The sequence below is a fragment of the Triticum aestivum genome, chromosome 4A (genome assembly GCF_018294505.1).
Source record: "Triticum aestivum cultivar Chinese Spring chromosome 4A, IWGSC CS RefSeq v2.1, whole genome shotgun sequence".
In the NCBI taxonomy this organism is placed as follows: Eukaryota; Viridiplantae; Streptophyta; class Magnoliopsida; order Poales; family Poaceae; genus Triticum; species Triticum aestivum.
Window position 1 is genome coordinate 583,907,648 of NC_057803.1, and position 12,924 is coordinate 583,920,571.

General features: G+C 43.2%; 1 protein-coding gene across 4 annotated transcripts; it reads right to left on the reverse strand.

Annotated features, from left to right (window-relative positions):
• Positions 1-6,255: 6,255 nt before the first annotated feature.
• LOC101669848 (uncharacterized) lies at positions 6,256-12,601 on the reverse strand. 4 transcript variants are annotated; one of them, XM_044509111.1, is made up of 11 exons: positions 12,375-12,601; positions 11,803-11,976; positions 11,100-11,221; positions 10,104-10,212; positions 9,983-10,022; positions 9,242-9,331; positions 9,035-9,134; positions 8,797-8,936; positions 7,732-7,834; positions 6,987-7,549; positions 6,256-6,844 (listed from the first exon to the last, which is right to left on the reverse strand). In XM_044509111.1, exons 2-11 carry the CDS (start codon positions 11,942-11,944, stop codon positions 6,574-6,576), a joined length of 1,680 nt encoding a protein of 559 aa, XP_044365046.1. In that variant the 5' UTR covers positions 11,945-11,976; positions 12,375-12,601; the 3' UTR covers positions 6,256-6,573. The 4 variants fall into 4 exon arrangements, with proteins under 4 accessions (XP_044365046.1, XP_044365045.1, XP_044365044.1 ...); XM_044509110.1 differs by having other exon boundaries at positions 6,954-7,549; XM_044509109.1 differs by having other exon boundaries at positions 6,954-7,549; positions 11,803-11,972; positions 12,375-12,587.
• Positions 12,602-12,924: the final 323 nt, after the last annotated feature.

Genomic DNA, 12,924 nt, shown 5'->3' on the forward strand with positions numbered 1-12,924 from the left:
ACTTAGTGGTTTTATTCACCATCAACACTTGATGTTCCTTCTTGACTTCTACCTCTGCTGATTTCAGCATAGCAAATACTTCAGGAATGGTCTTTTCCATCCCCTGCATATTGAAGTTCATCACAAAGCTCTTGTAGCTTGGTGGAAGCGACTGGAGGATTCTGTCAATGACCGCGTCATCCGGGAGATTAACTCCCAGCTGAGTCAAGCGGTTATGTAACCCAGACATAGTGAGTATGTGCTCACTAACAGAACTATTTTCCTCCATCTTACAGCTGAAGATTTTGTCGGAGACTTCATATCTCTCGACCCGGGCATGAGCTTGAAAAACCATTTTCAGCTCTTCGAACATCTCATATGCTCCATGTCTCTCAAAACGCTTTTGGAGCCCCGGCTCTAAGCTGTAAAGCATGCCGCACTGAACGAGGGAGTAGTCATCGGTACGTGACTGCCAAGCGTTCATAACGTCTAGTTCGGCAGGGAGAACAGGTGCGTCACCCAGCGGTGCTTGTAGGACACAATCTTTCTTGGCAGCTATGAGGATGATCCTCAGGTTCCGGACCCAGTCCGTGTAGTTGCTGCCATCGTCTTTCAGCTTGGTTTTCTCTAGGAACGCGTTGAAGTTGAGGACTACGTTGGCCATTTGATCTACAAGACATATTGTAAATATTTTAGACTAAGTTCATGATAATTAAGTTCATCTAATCAAATTATTCAATGAACTCCCACTTAGATAGACATCCCTCTTCTAGTCATCTAAGTATAACATGATCCGAGTCAACTAGGCCGTGTCCGATCATCACGTGAGACGGACTAGTCAACATCGGTGAACATCTTCATGTTGATCGTATCTTCTATACGACTCATGCTCGACCTTTCAGTCTTCTGTGTTCCGAGGCCATGTCTGTACATGCTAGGCTCATCAAGTCAACCTAAGTGTTTGCATGTGTAAATCTGTCTTACACCCGTTGTATGTGAACGTTGGAATCTATCACACCCGATCATCACGTGATGCTTAGAAACGAACGAACTGTCGCAACGGTGCACAGTTAGGGGGAACACTTCTTGAAATTATTATGAGGGATCATCTTATTTACTACCGTCGTTCTAAGTAAACAAGATGCAAAAACATGATAAACATCATATGCAATCAAATAATAATAGTGACATGATATGGCCAATATCACATAGCTCCTTTGATCTCCATCTTGGGGCTCCATGATCATCTTGTCACCGGCTTGACACCATGATCTCCATCATTGTGTCTCCATGAAGTTGCTCGCGAACTATTACTTCTACTACTATGGCTAACGCGTTTAGCAATAAAGTAAAGTAATTTACATGGCGTTTCTCAATGACACGCAGGTCATACAAAAAATAAAGACAACTCCTATGGCTCCTGCCGGTTGTCATACTCATCGACATGCAAGTCGTGATTCCTATTACAATAGCATGAACATCTCATACATCACATATATATCATTCATCATTCATCACAACTTTGGCCATATCATATCACAAAGCACTTGCTGCAAAAACAAGTTAGACGTCCTCTAATTGTTGTTGCAAGTTTTACGTGGCTGAATTAGGGTTCTAGCAAGAACGTTTTCTTACCTACGTGAAAGCCACAACGTGATTTGTCAACTTCTATTTACCCTTCATAAGGACCCTTTTCATCGAATCCGCTCCAACTAAAGTGGGAGAGACAGACACCCGCCAGCCACCTTATGCAACTAGTGCATGTTAGTCGGTGGAACCGGTCTCACGTAAGCGTACGTGTAAGGTTGGTCCGGGCCGCTTCATCCCACAATACCGTTGAAGCAAGATAAGACTAATAGCGGCAAGAAAGTTGACAACATCTACGCCCACAACAAATTGTGTTCTACTCGCGCAAGAAGAACTATGCATAGACCTAGCTCATGATGCCACTGTTGGGGAACGTTGCAGAAAACAAAAAAATTCCTACGGTTTCACCAAGATCCATCTAGGAGTTCATCTAGCAACGAGTGATCGGATTGCATCTACATACCTTTGTAGATCACGCGCGGAAGCGTTCAAAGAACGGGGATGAGGAAGGCATACTCGACGTGATCCAAATCACCGGAGATCCTAGCGCCGAACGGACGGCACCTCCGCGTTCAACACATGTGCAGTTAGCGTAACGTCTCCTTCTTCTTGATCCAGCAAGGGGGAAGGAGAGGTTGAGGAAGATGGCTCCAGCAGTAGCACGACGGCGTGGTGGAGATGGAGCTGCAGTACTCCGGCAGGGCTTCGCCAAGCGCTATGGAGGAGGAGGAGGTGTTGGAGAGGGAGAGGGAGGCACCAAAGGCAAAGGTAAGAAGTCCTCCATCTCCCCACTATATATAGGAGGGCCAAGGGGGGGGGGGCGCCGGCCCTAGGAGATCTAATCTCCTAGGGGGGTGCGGCCAAGGGGAGGAATCCCTCCTCCCCAAGGCACCTAGGAGGTGCCTTCCCCTCCTAGGACTCTTCCTCCTTGAAACCCTAGGCGCATGGGCCTCTTGGGGCTGGTGCCCTTGGCCCATGTAGGCCAAGGCGCACCCCCTACAGCCCATGTGGCCCCCCGGGACAGGTGGCCCCACCCGGTGGACCCCCGGGACCCTTCAGGTGGTCCCGGTACAATACCGATGACCCCGAAACTTGTCCCGATGGCCGAAACAGGACTTCCCATATATAAATATTTACCTCTGGACCATTCCGGAACTCCTCATGACGTCCAGGATCTCATCCGGGACTCCGAACAACATTCGGGTTACTGCATATACATATCCCTACAACCCTAGCGTCACCGAACCTTAAGTGTGTAGACCCTACGGGTTCGGGAGACATGTAGACATGACCGAGATCGCTCTCCGGTCAATAACCAACAGCGGGATCTGGATACCCATGTTGGCTCCCACATGCTCCTCGATGATCTCATCGGATGAACCACGATGTCGAGGATTCAAGCAACCCCGTATACAATTCCCTTTGTCAATCGGTATGTTACTTGCCCGAGATTCGATCGTCGGTATCCCAATACCTCGTTCAATCTCGTTGCCGGCAAGTCACTTTACTCATACCGCAATGCATGATCCCGTGACCAGATACTTGGTCACTTTGAGCTCATTATGATGATGCATTACCGAGTGGGCCCAGTGATACCTCTCCATCATACGGAGTGACAAATCCCAGTCTTGATCTGTGTCAACCCAACAGATACTTTCAGAGATACCCGTAGTCTACCTTTATAGTCACCCAGTTACGTTGTGACGTTTGGTATACCCAAAGCACTCCTACAGTATCCGGGAGTTACACGATCTCATGGTCTAAGGAAAGGATACTTGACATTGGAAAAACTCTAGCAAACGAACTATACGATCTTGTGCTATGTTTAGGATTGAGTCTTGCCCATCACATTATTCTCCTAATGATGTGATCTCGTTATCAATGACATCCAATGTCCATAGTCAGGAAACCATGACTATTTGTTGATCAACGAGCTAGTCAACTAGAGGCTTACTAGGGACATGTTGGTGTCTGTTATTCACACATGTATTACGATTTACGGATAACACAATTATAGCATGAATAAAGACAATTATCATGAACAAGGAAATATAATAATAATGCTTTTATTATTGCCTCTAGGGCATATTTCAAATAGCTATGTGAGGCTTTCCTTTGCTGCTGGCCACACCCCGGAGAAAGAAAGAGACATGGCCACTTCAACACGACTGGATGTTGTTAGCTTGTAGCGTTCCTTCTCTTGTATGGGAAATTGCAGCTACCTCTCCACCATAGTGCCGAGCGCAATCACTTTTGTGTTTCTAAGAGTATCCTAATAGATGATGTAAGACAACTCTGATGCGAAAATAAATATTTGTTTGAGGCATTTGGGCCAAAAAACATATCCATCACATGAGAGTACTCATCACATGATGTATATGCATTTGGTGCCCAACTATTTTTTTGCAGCAACCCCTAGATTTTAGCCCCAGGTGTTGCAAATATGCATCACCTCCACTAGCTGCCACAAAAACCCAAAATAGTCCCGTGAACGCCAAACCGCCATGCTGAAAGTTCTCGCTGCTCAACCCGCGGCCTTCGTCGGCAATCGATCCACCATGGAAGGCACCTCCAATGCAACTGTTGATGCCGCTACCCTCACAACTGCTTTTGCCAGGCCCGCAGCTGCCCTTTCGGTGGTTCATGTGGTCGTCGTCATCACCAAGACAAAGCCCGTGGATGTCAGCCGCCATTATCCGCCACCATGGCCAGTGGGGATGCATCGGTCCACATTGTCGCCGCCAATCCTCCCCGAAGCCATGAGTCGCCGATGCTGGGAAAGGCCACTGTGGGATTCTTCCACCATGGCTACTGCCGGTGCAAAGAGGAAGGAAGCAATCCTGATGCCACTGAGCTCTTCCACGGTGGAGGTGGCTCCTTCGGAACGGCCAAGGGTCTCTTCCCCTTCCCTTCCACCGCCACACGTGGAGGAGTCGACGTCACTCGTGGTCTCAACCGTCGGCGTCCCCAACATGTTCGACTAAATGACCTAAAGGTTTTTTTATGCTTTCTCCGGTTTTCAACTTTTGTCATGCCATTCCACTTTTTGTATGCAATTGAGATGTGATGTGCACATGTGTTCTTCAAATTTGGTGCATGTAGCACGGATGATCAAACTTTTTTGCAATTAGCAAATGTTGCATCTAAAGATTTTGTCCCCCAAGAAATCCCGTCTCAAGAATATGAAGCACAAGACGAGCCCCTTCTTGACATGGAAGAGGAGGATTTTCTTGATACAAATCCAAAGGGAAGAAGGGCAAACTACACTACTGCCAAAGACAAGTTGCTATGTGTAGCATGGAAAAAATAGTCTTAATCTTGTCATCGGTGTTGAACAATCAATAACCATTTAATGGAAGCGTATCTATGAGTACATCGATGCACGCAACACTAGTGGCATCAATCTTTCGCATGCTTCACTCCGATCATCAATGGACAACTATATCGTCGGAGTGTCAAAAGTGGCCGGCTTGCTTGATAGAACTTCAATGTATGAACCCAAGTGGTACAAATGACCACGAGAAGGTGATTTTTTGTCCAAATTCACCAGCTACTTTCTCCATCTCTTGTATGTATTGGTGGCTAACTTATTTTCTCAATTTTGGTATGTAGACCAACATTGCTCAAGAAGTGTACAAGGGATGAGGAAGACAAGACTCAAAGAAGAAAGACAAATCATTCACTTTGCATCATTACTATATGAAGCTTGAAAATGAGAAGCTGAAGAACCGCAAGTCATATGAAACTCCTAGCAAGAACTCCAAGAGCTCCGTTGGAGATGCAACACAAGTTGTTGTTGATGATGATGATGCATCAAGTGGCGAGGATGGAAGAAGGTGCTCCACTCCCCACTCGGTTACTCCTAGAAAAAGGCCCGATGGAAGAAAGAATGGAGAAGACAAGTTGAAGAAGGGAGGAGACAATGATGTGGAAGAATCGTTGGACACCATCATGACTATAAGAAAAGAGATGGCCGAAGAAAGGAAGAACACAAAAGCTAAAGAAACAGTGGAGAGGAGGGAGGCCGAGGAAAGGAGAATGACGACCAAGGAGAGGGGGCGGTAACCGAGGAGAAGGCAGAGGTTGAGGAGAGGAAGGTGGCCATGGAAGAATGAATCAAGGGCATTGAACAAGGGCAAAAGCTCATGACGATGGACATAAGTGGTCTTGATGAGAAGGCAAAAACATACTTTGAGAGTGTCGCGATCAAGTGTTGGTGGCAAGGTCTATGGGAGGCTTCATGATGGAAGGGTTTGACATGGGAGGATTTATGGGTGGCACTGGAGGTGGCATGGGAGGACTGGGTGGCGTCATAGGTGGTATGGGAGGCATACATGGTGCCATGGCTATCTAGCGACATGAGAAGCATGGGTGGTGCCATGGGAGCCATGGGTGGTGCAATGGATGGCAATGAAAACAATGGCGGCACTGATGGCAATGAAGAGGAAGTAAGCCATGGAGTGGAAGCAAATGATGAAGAGGAAGCAAGAGGCAATGCTATTTGAGAGTGATATTTATTCATATATGCACTTTTGTTTGTGGTTGTGATGCACAAGGTACTAGTGGATTTGAACTTGAATTTGATATGTTGTTTGATTATGTATGTTGTGATCTCGCAAAGTTATAATTATCATATCATATTTTGTTTCAATATGATGCAGTTGTGGAGTAAAAGAGAAGAAGCCAATCTTTTGAGCAAATCATCTGTTAAAGTGACAACTGCTGCGGTGCCCAAAACCTTCTCTCTCATGCCCTAAAAACTTTTTTTGAGCACCAAGTTTTACATTATTTGTTGGAGATGCTCTAATAATGTTTTACATGGTGTTACAACAACATAACTTCTATACATTTACCAAAGACATGATCTAATCTTTGTAACTATCTCACAAGCTGCCTCCGGAATTGTCATTTGATCCCCATGTTCCATCTTGTGTAGCTCGTCTATTTTCTGATGTCCAACCAAAAAAATCAAGAGTTAACCATGAGAGCCCCTACGATGGGTTCTCGTCATCCTACGGTGCTAGGCGTTAAGCAGCAAAGCCACCTTTTGGTCTTCTTTGGTCTCTTGGGCTCTTTTCCATTGTGGAAACTGTTCTGATAGAGGCCATCGCTATTCAGGGTCTCTTCTTCATGCACCTTTATTGTGCTCCTCAATGTCATGGATTTTGTCGTCGTTATGGTAGAAGCGGTCATGGTTTTAGGAGAATCACTTTCGCTAGCACCTTCCTCCCTGTCGCGCACCTCCTTGTCGGGCATTAAATAAGTTTGCCGGATCTCTCTACATAAAGGAAGACACAAGTTAAATTATAATGTAAGGTAATGCCTTCTTGACCATCAACTGAAACACAAATTTGACAAACAGTAAGTTCATATATCTTAATGTGGACCTTGAATCATGAGGTGATGTGGCAAGAGGATACCCATTTGGGAGATTGTCTGTATCGAGAACGTCGAGGGTATGTGAATTTCTTGTACTGATGGCACTTCCTTCTTCCGACGTTGCATCATAACTGAGGAGCTTTCTGAGAGCACTGATGTTTGCAGATCTGTTGCCTTGAAGAACTGCAATGGCAGTGTCCAGTATGCCCAAAGCCTTCTGCACCTCAGGACTAATCATCGGTTTATTTTCGACTTGCTGTGCTTGCTTGACTGTTCTATCAGGACTAGTGAAAGACTTATTTTCAACTTGCTGCACTTGCCCGGCTGGTTGGTTAGAAAAGCCGGTTGCAAGATTATCCAGCTTAAAAGATGTGTTCTGTTCACTCTCTTCTTCGATAATCTCACTGCATGGTGTGAGATTAGTAGTGACTGCCAGAGGATTATGTACAGTGGGATTCTCAGGGAGCACTTCATTAGCGCTTTCCTCAACTGCAGTCACCTTTGCCTTGTCAGCAGAATGCTGGTACTCGCGTATTCTTGCATAGAGCGGTGCTCGTAAAGCTTGCTTGTAGTCTTCATCACAAGCGGCCACAGTACTAACAGCCTGCAGATAAGCCCATACACAATTAATTAACAGAGCATATTTCTCTCCCGGACATCGTTATTCAACATAAAGTATCACATGATATTTCTAAAAGAAATCCATGTTGTGACTTGAAATATGCCAACTTTTGGCCTCATCACTAATATCATATGTACTGATGTAGACTAGGTTTAGCTACTAACCTTCTGGTATAGCTTATGCCCACTGCCGATTAGCTGTCTGGACATAAAGTTGATCAGCCATGGGGGAACAAAGTCTAGCTTAATGTCCATATTAGCTACTGCCCTGAATGAGTGATTAGGTTAAAAGTGAAGGACAGGTACATGAAGTAAATTTGATAAATACTGGTATAAAAAGTATGTGTTTAGAATAAAAGAGTAGTAGTAACAGACCTATTCGGTTTGCAGGATTTTTGGAGGATTTCCATAGGATTTTAATCCTCAGGTTTTTTTACCTATGTATGCATACTAATTCCATATGATTGTGTGCATGTTGGCCTAATTTCTAAGGATTCTTAGCATTAGATGAAATCTCATGGAAAATCCCCAAGGATTGAAGTGGAGAGAGGGCATCCCAATCCTATACTTTTCCTATTCCTTTGATTTGGAAATCCTGCAACCGAATGAGCCCTAAAGGGTGTAGGAGCTTAATCCTTATGTCCAGTCTAGCCCTGGTGTGTGATGGTACGAGCGAGAGTCGGTGGTAGGCTCAGTAAAGTGGGGATTGCAATATATAACAATATGTCCATGGTTGTTATCTCATGCCCATGGGTGATAGGAGTTGGCAGCAGGCTTGGTAAATGTTCATATCCTAGTTAGGCCATGGCAATATGTAAGAGGATAGGCTCGATTGTTACCTCATGCCCATCTTGCAGACTGTTGATGAGTTTGTATTTATTTATTTTTCAAGCACACATAAAAATTAGTGATTTTTTTGTATTAGAGTGAACCCGCAAGTACCAAACCAAAAACAAGCAGGCTACAAAAAGGCCTACAGGGTACAGGGTACAGGCCTACAGGGTACAGGGTACAGGCCAAAAAAAAGTTTTTTTACTTCAACGAATTCCCCTGCTTTCTGTGAAAAAATCATCCACAACAATACTCGTCTGAAAGGGTCGCCATATTGATTGGTTTTGTGAAAAGATAGTGTGCACAATTTCAAAGGCCTAGGGAGTGGTCTCAGATGACATATGGTGCTATATCTCAGTTACGAGTTATCAGTTGTTGAAATGCAAAATAAGACTTCACCTGAAAAAACTTCTTTCCTTGGTAATCCTCTGTAAGACAAAGCCTCCAACTACATCCATCCGAATCGTGTCACCAGCTTCAGGGATTCCATCTATAGTAAATCCATGTGTCTGCATACTGAGATTATCCAAATTGGATATCTGCAAAACAAGTCAATAAGCAGTAAATAAACAAACGAGGACACGGGCTATCAAGGCTGTAGGAAGAGGTTCTTAAAAATAAAAATCAACCTACGCACAGTTTTCATGATCACAATGACAAGGTCTTCTTTAAGATACTCAAACTGAAAGTAGTGTAGAAGAGCTTCTCTCTCTGAAACTGGCCAGGGGACCTTCACCCTTTCTTCCAAATAGCGAATAAAAAAATTAGCTACAACAGCTATAAAAGGGAGGTCAAATAAAAATGTAAGAAAGGACTCTTTAGAGAAATTTAGTCTTCAACCAACCTGATCAAAGAAATTTCTTCACCAATCCGAATCTTTTTCAAGCAACCTGACTGAGCGATTTTAAATGTTGGCAGATTGTACTGCGGAAACCTAGAGAAAAACAATCTCATAAGTTCATGAGGGAATTCATTTGACTAAGTTGTTGTTTTCTATGGCCGAGGTTGACTTCAATGTTCAAGTACACCACGGGCAACATGTTTACTTTGTAAAACATGGAGCATCACGTATGAATCAACACTCTTTTAAAACTTTATCTGTATGTAGTGGGCTAATCAATATTTATTCTCTTGAAAATGGTCTAATCCAATCATTATATACTGGGTGAAAAACAATTTTATGATGTCTTGTCAAATCACTGCATGGTGTTTAGATGCACCTGTACAGCATCAGTAAAGTGGGTATTTGCATGCTATGTGGCTACTGGAAGTAAAATCGGCACGGGTGGCAGACTTGTGAATTAGGCACCAATGTGACTTGGGGAATCAAGGAGGAGGATTCTAATAGCATAAATAGTTTGCCTACAATGAAGAGCACGCAAAAGTAGTTAAGAAGCTGAGTTAAGAACCACAATCTATTTGTTCAATATAAAGAATTTTAGTGGTACACAAGTCAAACAAAATTTTGAGAACATCATGTGTAGTTCCCAAGAATGCGAAGTTAAATGTAAAGATGGACAATTATTATCTTCAATAAAGAAAGCAATGTACTGATCTCATTTTTCTACAAAACAATTACACTCACCATTTTCTGTATAGACCTGATTCCCATGACACGCATGTACCTATGAATAAAAACAGCAATCTTAAGTGGCTATCTGAAGTTATTGTGTTTTACTCATTAATGCGGGGTTATAGTTCCTTACAAACATCGATAGGACCATCAGCAAAGCCTTCAGCAAGAAGAGTATGAAATGGGGTCCCATCTGGACCTTCGCGGTACATGACCCGTAATTGGTCTGTATCCTGCTTCACCTACAAAACAGAATTACCGAACATTCAAGCAATTCATAGAACTTGCACGAAAACCAAAGAAAACAATTAACCACTCTCTAAACGAGGGAATAAGATAAAAGAACAGCCAACTTTGGAGCACAATACTAAACTACAAACAAAGGTAAAACATTTCACTCTTGGTGGTATGTATTTTGACAAGGGTGCTGCTTATCCCTGAAAGCATCATTCTGCTCCCGAGCTCAAATGGTCCTGCTATAAATAGCATAACTCAAGAAAATAGCAAAAAATATTTAAAAAATCTAATTTTTATTTTAAAACAAACAAATGTTGCTTAGTTCTCTCCGTACATGTAAACTTCCGTGGTGAAATAACATTCGTCGAGGTCTGGGCAAAGAAAAGGTGTTCCAAAATGTTTTCACAAATAGTCTTTTTGTAGCATCATTTTTTTCCAGGGCATTACAAATGTTTTTTCTTCACGAAACATTGCACACAGGTGAAAAATGCATCAATGTTTGTCATAAAAAAAGTTCATAGCTTTTTAGATTTCATTGCTATTTTCTTTCTTAGTTTAATATTCATCCACCTGGGAACCAAAACTCCATGTCCGCTTTATCCCTCTCCTTTTTGGTAGCCTACAATAAGCGTTCATGTTTTGTTTTTCTTTTGTTTCTGTTTTGGGTTTTGGTTGTCACCACCCTTGTATCTTGGGCCTTGTGGCATTCTTCATGTTCACAAAAAAAATGGTAAACTATTGCACTCTTGAAACATAGAATAAGAAAGAAATCAGTGAACTGATTACGCTATGCTGCAAAACAGTAAAACATAAATTTATTATTGCACATTCTAATCACATAATGTTCACAATACTTTTGTACAAGCATATTAACTTTAGTTAATTTGTATACCTTCCACTCCTTCTGTTGTGGCCCACGAATATCTGAAGGCCGTTCATTTCCTGAAGTGTCTAGCATTTCAAGAAAATTCGAGACTTCTTTGGCTCGTGCTTCAGCAATCAAATCGATGTTGCCTAAAGAAGGCATAACCCAAAAAGAAAAAACACACACATGTAGGCTGGTATAGAAATGAATCTACAATGAGAAGCAAATTTGGATGGGAAGATACAAATCACAAAGCAGTTTAATTTAGTAATACAAAAATAAGAGGTGCCGATGTTATTCCCTTTGTATTTAGAGGCATATTGTGACCATGATTTTATAACTAATAAAATATAAGTTATACACAGCAAAAATAATATTGTTGGCAACTATGTCAAATACGAATCCAACGATATAATTTTTGGTGACATGCATTAACATTTTGTTAGTTAATTATATGGTCAAAATTTTACACAAAATACCAAGGGGGTTGATAAACCAGGACGGAGGTAGTACTATTGAATCTTGCAATTAATCTTTAAATTCAACCAGCAATTTAATTACACATATGGCACATTAATGTTACCAGGGAATATTTAGCAATGGAAAAACTCACACGTTTCTAATGGCATAATAGGAGGTAGAGAGAAAAGTAATTACAACTACTAGTGGTGGAGTACAAATGAACTAGCTAACCAAAGATGGACCAGAGAAAAAGTAATCAGACCCAAACCTTGGTCAGAGCCAGGCAGAGAGGACTCCAAAATCTGGTTCTTGACCAGAGATCTCAAAGAGCCCTCGTCGGCGAGATCAGAGCACGCCAGGGTCTTGTCCAGACGCTCGCGAAGCTCCAGGATTTCCTTCCTCGTCTCCATGGGCGCCGCCACGAAGCCCTACGAGTACCTACCTGGACCAACACCAGAAAGATAAGAGTTCTGAAAACCAAAAACGCAGAACTTGTCCAAAACCAAACCGATCAAACGAATATGGAAACCACACGAGGCCGAAGATCCCCACGGCCAGAAAGGCTTCCAAATCTAAAAGCGTCAGGTATAAGAAAGGAAAGAATCATTAAAGGCCTGCGCCCCAGAGGTGGAAAGCGAAGGCCACTCAAACGGAAAAATTAAGGAGCTGGGCTCATGAAATTTGCCAGCGCCAACAAGTAAAACGGGAAATCCAATCCAATCCAAGCAGAGACAGAATTCCAGATGCAGAACAGAGCAGCCCATGAGTGTGGGAACAGAGGAGATACCAGATGCGCTGGATCGAAATTAGGAAAGCATCTGAGCCTCGCTGGACGCTTACCGTGTGCGGAGATCGATCCCCGGGACGGAGGGCTGGGCCTCGAGCTGGTGGCGATCGACGAGGAAGAGGGGCGGAAGGGAGACGGAGAAGGCAAGAGGAGCAGGGAAGCTCAGCCTCGATCGGCTTAGTTGTTGTTGACTCTCGTCGGTGCTCGTGCGGCCCACCGAGCCGACCGAGGAGTTACGAGGGGTTCTTTTCCCTCTTCTGCCCACGCGGGACAGATTTCTGTGCGCTGTATTAATCAAGAATTAAGAAGTTGGCTCAGTCTTTCGGAGGTGCTCATAGGGTAGGGTGTGCGTGTGTGTTCATAGGGGTGAGTGTACGCGCGTGTATATGAGCGCTTGTGTCTATACTGATGCTCAAAAAAGAATTAAGAAGTTCCTAAAAAAAGAAGTTCTCAGCCTGAAGTTTAGAAAATTCTTATTTCGGAATTGGTGTTTACAAGACAATATGTGAATACTCTCTCGGGTCTTTTTTACTCCGCACATTAGCTTTGTCTGAAGTCAAAGTTTGCTAAGTTTGACCGAATTTATATTAGAAAATATTAACA

Coding starts and splice junctions, on each gene's coding strand:
- LOC101669848 (XM_044509110.1), bottom strand. CDS start 11,944: ATGGAGACGAGGAAGGAAATCCTGGAGCTTCGCGAGCGTCTGGACAAG. Junction 10,213..11,099: donor CACAACAGAAGGAGTGGAAG/GTATACAAATTA, acceptor TCTGTTTTGTAG/GTGAAGCAGGATACAGACCA. Junction 9,332..9,982: donor TCAGGTCTATACAGAAAATG/GTGAGTGTAATT, acceptor GTTTTTCTCTAG/GTTTCCGCAGTACAATCTGC.